Here is a 12,378-nt window from a genome sequence, read left to right on the forward strand (position 1 = left end):
AACATCTCACTCTCATCAGCCAACATCCTTATAACTAGGAACGATAACAACATGTTAACATTGTAAACACCATAGAACATTAAAAACAACCCAGAAGGGATTCATTATTACTCACAGGGTCATAGAGCGTTCCATTTACATCAGCCCCGTAGATGGGTGGGTTAAAAGTCACATTCTTCCAGTACTTCCTCTCCAGCTCTTCAAAGTCGGTATAGCGAGGACTGCAGAACCTATGTTGGGGGGGGAATAGGGCCAATCGGCACAGCTGAGTAGACATTTTTAAATGTGTCTGTAAAGCCACAGTTTGGTTTCTTGAGAAACAATAATGAATCTTTCTAACGTAAAGATGATCATACAAACCCCATACTTTCAACCATATTAACTTTTGTAGCTGTATCATTTCCTCAATCATATAGCATGGCCACAGAGTGGCTTTCCTAACCACAGACCGTAAATACAGTATAGCTTATTCATACACTAGGTTCAGTATGTTATAAAAATATACCTTACAGATGTTAGTGTTGGTGCAGTCAGACTCACTTGTCGCTGTTGGCCGTCTTCCGGAACTCTCGGACGGTCATGGGCTTCTTCTGGATGTTGTACTGGGTGAACAGACCTGACTGGCCCGTCACTACCTGCTGGATGGGAGCTGGGATCACCAGGTCATCTATATCGTCATAGGACTTCCTGGGTTTCCAATCCTTCGGTGGCACGATCTGTAAAAACAAGCATTTTGCACCACAAAGTTACAGTTCTGAAAGCAGGTAAAGGTAATGCAAAATAATCGTCACAAGGCAGAAGGGGTTGTGTCGTTGCTTACTTTAGCCAGACCGGCTTTGTGTGCTCCCTGGGACTCCATGTAGGCAATGTAGCGGCTGAAGTTCTGGAACTCCTCAGTGGTGGGGTGAAAGGTCATGATCCCTTTGGAGCCGGGAGCCTGAGGCCCCGAATCGGATGCCATGCTAAATACAATGGCCCTGCAGATCAGAATTAAACAAGTTTCAAGATCACAAGAATAGCGACAGTTTAACAGTAGTCCGGGAGGATGCACGCTATTGATAATGCTAAGGATGTCCGTTGGGGAAGAAGAAAACTCTGTGGTGACTGGGTGGCCAGATGGTGGAAAAACATCTGCGTGATGCTTAATATTGCCAAAATGCTGGTTCATGACCAAGTCACAGCCCTTTGTTCGGCTGCTGAGTGTTTACAATGTGTAGGTCAGTTGTAAATAGCTATGTAAACAACAAGTCAGTCGAAGCTGATTTAGTCCTTTGTCTCATGCATGTTCCCATTGAGATCCTATTAAAATAATATGAGGGCTATGTCATGCACGGCCAATTTTTCAGTTTTTGATTTGTTAAAAAAGTTTGAAATATCCAATAAATGTCGTTCCACTTCATGATTGTGTCCCACTTGTTGTTGATTCTTCACAAAAAAATACAGTTTTATATCTTTATGTTTGAAGCCTGAAATGTGGCAAAAGGTCGCAAAGTTCAAGGGGGCCGAATACTTTCGCAAGGCACTGTATATGTAAACAGACCATTTGTGTTTTCTTGGAAAGCTGTGAGTGCTATTTACGTATGATACAATATCAGTACTTGCTGTCCTAAGTAATATCATCAACTGATTTCAGCCAGTGTATGGCTGTGGATTGACTGCATTGTTTGAATGTAACGTTGGCATATTGTCAGTTAATTTGAAAAACTTATGGAATCATTGCTGTAAAACTGGCTGGCAAGCTAGCTAACAAAAATGTAAATCTTAAAATGCCCACATTGGTGGAAATCCACTTTTGAGAGGTGAAAGACATTGGCCAGAGCTTACCCACAAAGCTGCACAACAATGTCAATCAATAAGTCATAATTTTAGTCTTAAGTATGATGGGCTTGAAGTGACAAAACCGAACTGCCCGCTTCATGCAAATTCGTGTCAATGATGTGAGTTTTCCTAATAAATGACATGTAAATAATTTTTATTCTGTTTCATATATGTGCTGGATTTCATTTGAATGGTGCCTCCTGGAAAGATCACAAGTCACAACTGAGCAATAAAACAGATAATCTTTGGCTACAGCAAAGACGTTGGATAAATGAAAATAGTTCACTCAGGCCTTTTACAATTAAAAAAAAAGGTCAGTTCCAGTATAATTAACGGGGTGGGTCTCCCATAGACACCAATGCAATAGCAGCTGGGTGTGGCCTACTTAACTTGGCTGCCTGAGCCATGGAACAAATTAAAATAGGTGGTGTAAACTTGTGCTTGTGCGCCCCCACTTATTTCCCCCTGCAAATTAACATAATGTCAAGTTACAGCTTATCTGTATAAAAAAAAATACAACCATTTATTTAAAAAATGTTAGAACCCCGCTCCCCCCAAAGAAATCTTCACCCACACGGGGCACCAGGCCATGCAAAACTAACTTGCCTATTGCTTCAATAGTTATATTACCGGAGCTTATAATATTTATATGGCAGATTCACAGCCATAGAATAAAGCATTGATATACATATAGTCCCTCTGGAAAGTATTCAGACCCCTTGACTTTTTCCACATTGTTACGTTACAGCCTTATTCTAAAATATATTTTTTCCCCCATCAGCAATCTACACACAATACCCCATAATGACAAAGCGAAAAGTTGTTAGAAATGTTTGCAAATGTATTAAACAAAAAAACAGAAATAGCTTATTTACATAAGTATTCAGCTCAGGTACATCCTATTTCCGTTGATCATCCTTGAGATATTTCTACAACCTGATTGGAGTCCACCTGTGGTAAATTCAATTGATTGGACATGATTTGGAAAGGCACACACAACTGTCTATATAAAAGGTCCCACAGTTGACAGTGTATGTCAGAGCAAAAACCAAGCCATGGGGTTGAAAGAATTGTCCATAGAGCTCAGAGAAAGGATTGTGTCGAGGCACAGATCTGGGGATGGGTACCAAAACATTTCTGCAGCATTGAAGGTCCTCAAGAACACAGTCTCCTCCATCATTCTTAAATGGAAGAAGTTTGGAACCACCAAGACTCTTCCAAGAGCTGCCCACCCGGCTAAACTGAGCAATCGGGGGAGAAGGGCCTTGGTCAGGGAGGTGACCAAGAACCCGATGATGGTCACTAAGTGAGCTCTAGAGTTCCTCTGTGGAGATGGGATAACCTTCCAGAAGGACAACCATCTCTGCAGCACTCCACCAATCAGGCCTTTATGGTAGAGTGGCCAGGCGGAAGCCACTCCTCAGTAAAAGGCACGACAGCCCCCTTGAAGTTTGCCAAAAGGCACCTAAAGACTCTCAGACCATGCAAAACAAGATTCTCTGGTCTGGTGAAACCAAGATTGAACTCTTTGGCCTGAATGCCAAGCGTCATGTCTGGAGGAAACCTGGCACCATCACTACGGTGAAGCATGGTGGAGGCAGCATCATGCTGTGGGGATGTTATTCAGCGGAAGGGACTGGGAGACTATTCAGAATCAAGGCAAAGATGAAAGGAGCTAGGTACAGAGGGATCCTTGATGAAAACCTGCTCCAGAGTGCTCAGGACCTCAGACTGGGGCAAAGGTTCACCTTCCAACAGGACAACGACCCTAAGCACACAGCCAAGACACTGCTTCGGGACATGTCTCTGAATGTCCTTGAGTGTCCCAGCCAGAGCCCGGACTTGAACCCAATCTAACATCTCTGGAGAGACCTGAAAATAGCTGTGCCCCAACCTGACAGAGCTTGAGAGGATCTGTAGAGAGGAATGGGAGAAACTCCCCAAATAAAGGTGTGCCAACCCGAGAAGACTCGAGGCTGTACTCGCTGCCAAAGGTGCTTCAACAAAGTACTGAGTAAAAGGTCTGAATACTTATGTAAAATCAGTTTATACATTTGCTAACAATTTCTAAAAACCTGTTTTTGCTTTGTCACTATGGGGTATTGTGTGTAGATTGATGAGGGGAAAAAAATATTTAATCAATTTTAGAATAAGGCTGTAACGTAACAAAATGTGGAAAAGGTCAAGGGGTCTGAAAACTTTCTGAATGCACCGTAGCTAGCTCGCTGAAATGAGAGAACGAAGAACATAGCTATTTGATGTCTGTGTGCATGTCCAAATATTAATAATGTGTGGAATCTGACACAGCTTCACTAGAATTATCCAAAGGGCAATGTCAAATCTTAACATGTCAACAGCACATATAGGCATGGTTTAGCTGAGACTCATCTTTTGACACGTAGGCTGGTAGTCTTTTTCTGAAATTAATATTTTTAATTGACTTAAGGCATGCTTCAGTACGGCTGGCGCCTAGCCGCGTTCGGCTTGGCAAACTGAACGAGTGTGCTCGCATACTGCCTTAAAAGACCTTCGCTTGAAAAACTAGAAAAAAGGCTAAATATTACAGTTTGTCCATTTTGAGACAGTAGACACTGACTCTAAATAATCCGAACGAATATAAGAATTCAAGAAATCTGTCATTAATTTTTGAGTTTTTGCTGAGGAGAGTTTGACGTTTTTGCTTAGTCGCGCAATTTTACATCAACTAAGATGTTTGGTGCAGTATTTCTCAATGGTAAAAATGTGAAAGGAAACGAGTTGACTCTCACTGAATGACAAAGAATTTATTGAATAATCCCTACTGTTGACCAATCACTGATGAAGGGGCGTAGACTTCGGGCTACCGACTTCAGCTTCCCTCAAGAAAAAAAAATGTGCCAGAAAAGCTTTAATACCCTTACCGAAGATCAAAATTAACAAAAACGTTGTCATAATATATGCTCCAACTATTCCGAACTGTTTTGGTGAGAAACACACGGACGCCTTAACAGTATGCCTGTCTTAACTGAAATGGTGCTCACTTTACTTTTGGGGCGGCAGGTAACCTAGTGGTTAGAGTGTTGGGCCAGTAACTGAAAGGTTGCTGGATCGAATCCCCGAGCCGACATGGTAAAAATCTGTCGTTCTGCTGCTGAACGAGGCAGTTAACCCACTGTTTTCCGGTGGGCTGTCATTGTAAATAAGAATTTGTTCTTAATTAACTGACTTGCCTAGTTAAATAAATTATTTAAAAAAAAAAAAATGACTTGCTATGGTTAGTTTAGCATGCTAGCTAGTTACATTGACAGCTGTCATTCAGTGCCCTATGTGTTGACATGTCTCTGCTACAAGTGAAAAGCACCAGAACATTCCCACCCAAAATTCCTGAATATGTATTTGCAACCTGTGTCAGTCAGTGTTTGAGGTGGAACCAATTATTTATATACACTAGATGACTGACAGGGGGCGTTGTTTTGAAGCCACCGTTGTAAAAAATACTTCTGGAAGCTATTGAAATATATTTATAAATGTATACATTTGTTTTTGGCATATTTATTCCATTACAGAGCTAAGCATGAAAATAAAATAAAAATGTATAAAAACATTTCTTAAAGTATACTTTAGAATGTGCAATTGTTACTGTCTCCACCACAACAACAAAAATACATGTAATGTTATCCAAGAAGCATTTAAATACTGTAGAATTCTATTTATTCCTATGGAGAAATACTTTTCTGAGGACTGCCAATATGACCGACCAGTGGCTTCAAAGCCTCTCCTTAGTCAATACATAGCATCAGCAATATATTCATCCTAAACGAGAATTCACGCTCTAGGACTGAAATTACTCAAAATAGATGAGGCAACTTCCTGAGGTGGGCCTTTAAAAATTATTATACACAATACACCGCATTGGCCAACCATAGTTGACCAACTCCCTGACCAAAATGGCTGACATTTATCATATCATAAGAAGGTTCATGGCCATTCTAGTATTATAATTATATGTACCTAACGGACCAAAAGAAAAGCAGCAGCCTGATTGGTCGAGATCAGCGTCTCTTAAAGTCAAGTTCGGCCTACCCTGAAGTGTATCTAGTTATCAGCTCTAGTTAACGGCTAACAGCTTATAGCAAATGTTCTAGCCTAATGTTATGCGTGTCATAAACAATATAAATAATAACAAGTCAATAAGAAATCATATTTTATGCTAACTAATCTCGCTTACATTACATAGAAAATAGCTAAGTTAGCTAACCATCTTATTGCTAACGTCTGCTAGCTAGCTAGCCATTGCAATTTTAACGACGTGTTCAACGAACTACAAATCCACATATGGCGTTAAGTTACAACTTTAAAATAATATAACTTACCAACGATGTTAAACAGCTTCAACCGATAATCATTGGGCAGTTGTTGTCTTGATATCAATGGTAATTCCGATTTTACCCCGAAGAGAAGGACCTGTCCTCCATTACTACCAGTACGCAAGCGCACGCTCAGATGTTTACCATCATACGCATAAGTTCAGACGTAGCTAGTGAGCCAATCAGTGAACGATTTTGTCGACGTGCAATATCAGCCAACATTTTTTTCCAAATAAATGTGATTATTATCACTACACAAATATAGAGACTGGTTTAAAAAACTACATTGTCGTTGGTTGATGCATGGTGGCATCTGATGTGAAAATACTCGTCTCTTGATGAAGGAACACTAACCGTTCTAAACGGTATGATAAGAATACAGTAAGTAGTCTAACGTAACCAACGAAACACCTGAAACTAGATCGGCCACATACTGAGGTGCGTTCAGTTCGCTTAAACGTTTGCTACGTTGCCGAACCACAGTTCTTGAACAGACTTTGAGGTACGTTTGCTCCGGTTTGGTGGGTGGGTGTGGTTTGAAGCAACGAGTTGCGTATTTAAAGGGCAGTGGCCATGCTGACGCCTTTGTGATTTGCTGAACTAAAAGGACTACAGTTCCCAAAATACAATTGATGTTACCAAGCTACGACTGTGTCAAATCGTGGTTGTGTTGAACAAAAAATATCATACAACTGTCTCCTGAAGTGCACGTATGTGACCGACCGACTCTTTTTGGTCTTATGTAGCAACATTTTAAATTTAGTTTTTTGCATTTGATAAACTTGTGACAACACGTTTGAGAGAGCTTTTCTTTTCTTTGTCAACACAACCATCCAGCATGGTTCACACAATCTAAAGCCTTAGCCCCAGACATCTCTTTAAGGATTCACGTGAGGCCAAGTGCTAAACAGCAAGTATGGCAGCGTACTAAAAGATTTCAAGACTAAAGGCTGGTTCAAACTACATCTATCGACATGTTTGTATAAGTTGCATGACATCAGCAGCCTGGTGGTCCAAGATAGCATAAATTGTGTAATTTAACACCAATAAACCATTTACACATTCCCTTAACCTGAAACTAAAGCATGTAGAAAATGTAAATGTCATTTTGAGTGTTTCAGGTTAGTTTCAGGTTAAGGGAATGTGTTATGATCTAAAAAACTAACTTGAGCCACCGGGAAGGGGAACCAAGTCAGAATGTACTGTACCCTACACCAAAGTCTGATGAACTGTTTGTTGTCTTTCTGATTTGGTGAGATCAGTCTTCAACAACAAAAATGAAACAAAATGAAAAACACCTTTGTAATTTTCTGAACTAAGAGGACTACAGTTCCCAGAGTACACCTGAAGCTGTCAAGTCATGGTTGTGTGATTGCGTTGTGTACATTAAATAATACATTTTCTTTCATTCACCCCAATAAGTGTAATTCTTGCGATTGCTATATCAACAGAGTTGATTTGACTTTGTTTCAACACAGCTCATGCAAATAAGAACAGTACACAGTAAAAATCTAACCACCATAAAAGCATTCATATTTCATCAATACTCTAGATATTGAGGGCCACTGTACATACTAGTGACAACTGCTAACCAGAAGAGTATTGTCCTCACTAAAGTGCCTGTGAGAGGAAGCTACTAGACTATTGAGACGCAGCCCCAGTGTGTGTCCTCAAGGTGAGGTGTTGAATGTGCCCCCCAGGGGTCGTCAAGATGCGAAGGGAGAGAAGTCCTTGTGGGCGAACATGATGGCGTCGCTCGTTTTTTTGTAGTAACCGGAAGTATTCTGCAAGAAGTCGGCCATCGTTGCGCCGGAGATCTGGCTACTGCCGTAAGTACGAGACGTGTTCCGCCTTCAGCTCCTCCTGTAACACCATGTATAACACACACATAAGTCAGGTCATGTTGGAAAATTAGGGGTTAGTGGTTTGAGAGTAAGGGGCTAGGCCAGGGTGAGAGTAGGGGAGTAATGGTAGGGTATAGGGAAATAATAATAATATGGCACCTTTCTGTCCAGCAAAGTGCATCTACATGTCCTCCTAAACACACCAGACACCTCTTCTCAAACACTGGCTTATCATCCATCACCTCAGACACACGTACACCCAAACATATAAGAGAACACTCTTAATTAGAGGTCGACCGATTATGATTTTTCAATGCCGATACCGATTATTGGAGGGCCAAAAAAAAGCCGATACCGATTAATCGGCCGATTTTTAAAAAAGTGTTTGTAATAATGACAATTACAACAATACTGAATGAACACTTATTTTAACTTAATATAATACATCAAAAATCAATTTAGCCTCAAATAAATAATGAAACATGTTCAATTTGGTTTAAATAATGCAAAAACAAAGTGTTGGAGAAGTAAAAGTGCAATATGTGCCATGTAAAAAAGCTAACGTTTGAGTTCCCTGCTCAGAACATGAGAACATATGAAAGTTGGTGGTTCCTTTTAACATGAGACTTCAATATTTCAAGGTAAGAGGTTTTAGGTTGTAGCTAATATAGTATTCATAGGACTATTTCTCTCTATACCATTTGTATGGAACCAGGAACACATCGAGAACAGCCACACTCGAAGCAGCGTTACCCATCGCTCTACAAAAGCCGCGGCCCTTGCAGAGCAAGGAGAATAACTACTCCAAGTCTCAGAGCGAGTGACGTTTGAAACGCTATTAGCGCACACCCAGCTAACTAGCTAGCCATTTCACATTGGTTACACCAGCCATTAGGCTGATAGGTTTGAAGTCATAAACAGTGCTGTGCTTGCGAAGAGCTACTGGCAAAACGCACGAAAGTGCTGTTTGAATGAATGCTTACGAGCCTGCTGCTGCCTACCATCGCTCAGTCAGACTGCTCTATCAAATCATAGACTTAATTATAACATAATAACACACAGAAATACGAGCCCTTGGTCATTAATATGGTCGAATCCGGAAACTATCATTTCAAAAACAAAACATTTATTATTTCAGTGAAATACAGAACTGTTCGGTATTTTATCTAACGGGTGGTATCCCCAAGTCTAAATATTCTTGTTACATTGCACCACCTTCAATGTTATGTCATAATTATAAAAAATTCTGGCAAATTAGTTCGCAATGAGCCAGGCTGCCCAAAATGTTGCATATACCCTGACTCTGCATGCAATGAACGCAAGAGAAATGACACAATTTCACCTGGTTAATATTGCCTGCTAACCTGGATTAATTTTAACTAAATATGCAGGTTTAAAAATATATACTTCTGTGTATTTATTTTAAGAAAGGCATTGGTGTTTATGGTTAGGTACAGTCGTCCAACGATTGTGCTTTTTTTCGCAAATGTGCTTTTGTTAAATCATCCCCCAGCGCTGCATCGATTATATGCAACGCAGGACACGCTAGATAAACTAGTAATATCATCAACCATGTGTAGTTATAACTAGTGATTATGATTGATTGATTGTTTTTTATAAGAAAAGTTTAATACTAGCTAGCAACTTACCTTGACTTCTACTGCATTTGCGTAACAACCAGGCTCCTCGTGGAGTGCAATGAGAGGCAGGTGGTTGGAGCGTTGGACTAGTTAACTGTACGGTTGCAAGACTGGATCCCCCGAGCTGACAAGGTGAAAATCTATCGTTCTGCCCCTGAACAAGGCAGTTAACCCACCGTTCCTATGCCGTCATTGAAAATAAGAATGTGTTCTTAACTGACTTGCCTAGTTAAATAAAGGTATAAAAAATATATTTTTTAAAAAATATATTTTTTATACCTTTATAAAAATCAGCGCCCAAAAATACAGAGTTCCGATTGTTATGAAAACTTGAAATCGGCCCTAATTAATCGGCCATTCCGATTAATCGGTCGACCTCTACTCTTAATAGTGTGTGTGTGTTGTCCTCTTACCTGTCAGGTAGTTAGTAACAGTGCCAACACTGAGGGAGGTCTATTAACCTGTGCCACGGTGCACCCGGCTACAGCCCGTAACATTAACAAGAAAAAGTGGTGAGGGAGGAGTGCCCTTCTTAAGTCTGTGCCGCTTGGTCAACAGTAGTAGGATTGATCACCAACAACGATGAGACGGCCTATAGGGAGGAGGTGCGGGCACTCGGAGTGTGGTGTCAGAAAAACAACCTCTCACTCAATGTCAACAAATCAAAGGAGATGATCGTGGACTTCAGTAAACAGCAGAGGGAGCACCCCCTTATCCACATCGATGGGACAGCAGTGGAGAAGGTGGAAAGTTCCTCGGTGTACACATCATGGACAAATTGAAATGGTCCACCCACACAGACAGTGTAGTGAAGAAGGCGCAACAGCGCCTCTTCAACCTCAGGAGGCTGAAGAAATGTGGCTTGTCACCTAAAACCCTCAAACATTTACAGATGCACAATTGAGAGCATCCTGTCGGGCTGTATCACCGCCTAACACGGCATCTTCACCACCCACAACCGCAGGGCTCCACAGAGGGTGGTGCGGTCTGCACAACGCATCACCGGGGGAAAACTACCTGACCTCCAGGACACCTACAGCACCCGATGTCACAGGAATGCCAAAAATATAATCAAGGACAACAACCACCCAAGCAACTGCCTGTTCAACCCGCTACCATCCAGAAGGCAAGGTCAGTACAGGTGCATCAAAGCTGGGACCGAGAGAGAGAAGCTATTTTTCAATCTCAAGGCCATCAGACTGTTAAACAGCCATCACTAACACAGAGATGGTGCTGCCTACATACAGACTTGAAACCATTGGCCACTCTAACAAATGGATCACTAGTCACTTTATTAATGTTTACATATCTTGCATTACTCATCCCATATGCATATGCTGTATTTTATACCATCTATTGCATGTGTAACGGATGTGAAACGGCTAGCTTAGTTAGCGGTACGCGCTAAATAGCGTTTCAATCGGTGACGTCACTTGCTCTGAGACCTTGAAGTAGTAGTTCCCCTTGCTCTGCAAAGGCCGCGGCTTTTGTGGAGTGATGGGTAACCACGCTTCGTGGGTGACTGTTGTTGATGTGTGCAGAGGGTCCCTGGTTCGAGCCCGGGTATGGGCGAGGGGACGGTTTAAACTTATACTGTTACATTGGTACTTGTTGATATTGCTGCAATGTTGGAACTAGAAGCACAAGCATTTTGCTACACTCGCAATAACATCTGCTAACCATGTGTATTAGACCAATATATTTTGATTTGATTTGAAATATGTCTTAGCATTTTCAAACTCATTTTTCTTTGGGAAGGCAGATAAAGTGTTTTTATCAAAAGCAATCACTTTTGCGCGTGAAAGCACAGAATCCTACTCACTACTCCGTGTGCTTAACCTACGTCACTTTTGTTTTGAGCTGACTTCATGTCGGCCAGAGCGGGGCACCTGGCTGATGCCCGGGAGGCAGCCCGGTTCCAAATTGAGTGCAATCAACTTTCAGCCTTTGCAAAACACCTTCAAGGGCGCCCAGGCGATATTAATCAACAACCTCACTGCCAAGTGGCTGGGATGTCCTCCACTGAGTCCACCGTCCCCTTCACCCCATACACCTCCACTGTTTCCAGATACATAGACAGTTAGGCTGTTTGGAAAGAGAAACAGAGTACTGAATAATTTACTTGCAGACAACAAAAAAATCTACTGTTTTCAGTGGTTGTGTCACGGTTGCGTGGTGGTGCTTAGCAGCTGCAGATTTCCCCTCCCCCATTAATCAAGATCCACGACCCCGCTCTAGCTTGCGCTGGAATGCATGTCCCTGCTCCTGCACATGCTGGGCTTGGGCTCAAAGGCTGGGCTCAGCTGGCCTCCAGTGCTAGCGGGCATGTAGTAATGCGATCCTGATACCGGAACTAGCAAGATGTCAGCCCCCAAGAATCGACGTAGGCGACCGTGAGTAGATTACGCTAAAAACAACAGTCGGGCCATCTTGAAGGCTATCTCTAGTTCTTATTATAACTCAATGGTGTACCTGGGATGGCGTGCTTCTCGACTGGAAACCTGGCCCTTTGGGGTATCTGGTCAATATAATGGATCATCAGTGGTTAACGTTTAAAAGCGGACGTTGCGTCACGGGCTCTCTTTCCAAAACGGGATTATCCGGTTGTTGTGGACTCGGCAGAGGCAACAGTAGCCTAAACAGAGGTGGCTCCCCAGGCCTCAGAGCCAGAAATGTACACTCAAAAAGTCATGGTTACTTTTGTCTGTCACAACAAAATTGTCCTCATTC

General features: G+C 41.8%; 1 protein-coding gene across 4 annotated transcripts in view; it reads right to left on the reverse strand.

Annotated features, from left to right (window-relative positions):
* The window catches only part of LOC110530113 (lysine-specific demethylase 4A), a 35,958-nt gene extending 23,749 nt beyond the window's left edge, over positions 1 to 12,209 (reverse strand). The window contains exons 1-6 of one of the 4 annotated variants that reach the window (XM_036985660.1): positions 12,121 to 12,195; positions 11,641 to 11,733; positions 6,171 to 8,027; positions 821 to 977; positions 541 to 716; positions 116 to 230 (exon numbers count right to left, since the gene is read on the reverse strand). In XM_036985660.1, the coding sequence (XP_036841555.1) occupies positions 116 to 230; positions 541 to 716; positions 821 to 961 (432 nt within the window). In that variant the 5' untranslated portion in view covers positions 962 to 977; positions 6,171 to 8,027; positions 11,641 to 11,733; positions 12,121 to 12,195. Of the gene's footprint in view, positions 1 to 115; positions 231 to 540; positions 717 to 820; positions 978 to 6,170; positions 8,028 to 10,061; positions 10,235 to 11,491; positions 11,734 to 12,120 lie in introns of those variants that run through there. The other 3 variants (XM_036985659.1, XM_036985661.1, XM_036985662.1) reach the window with 3 other exon arrangements.
* Positions 12,210 to 12,378: the final 169 nt, after the last annotated feature.

The sequence above is a fragment of the Oncorhynchus mykiss genome, chromosome 8, assembly GCF_013265735.2.
Source record: "Oncorhynchus mykiss isolate Arlee chromosome 8, USDA_OmykA_1.1, whole genome shotgun sequence".
Taxonomy (NCBI): domain Eukaryota; kingdom Metazoa; phylum Chordata; class Actinopteri; order Salmoniformes; family Salmonidae; genus Oncorhynchus; species Oncorhynchus mykiss.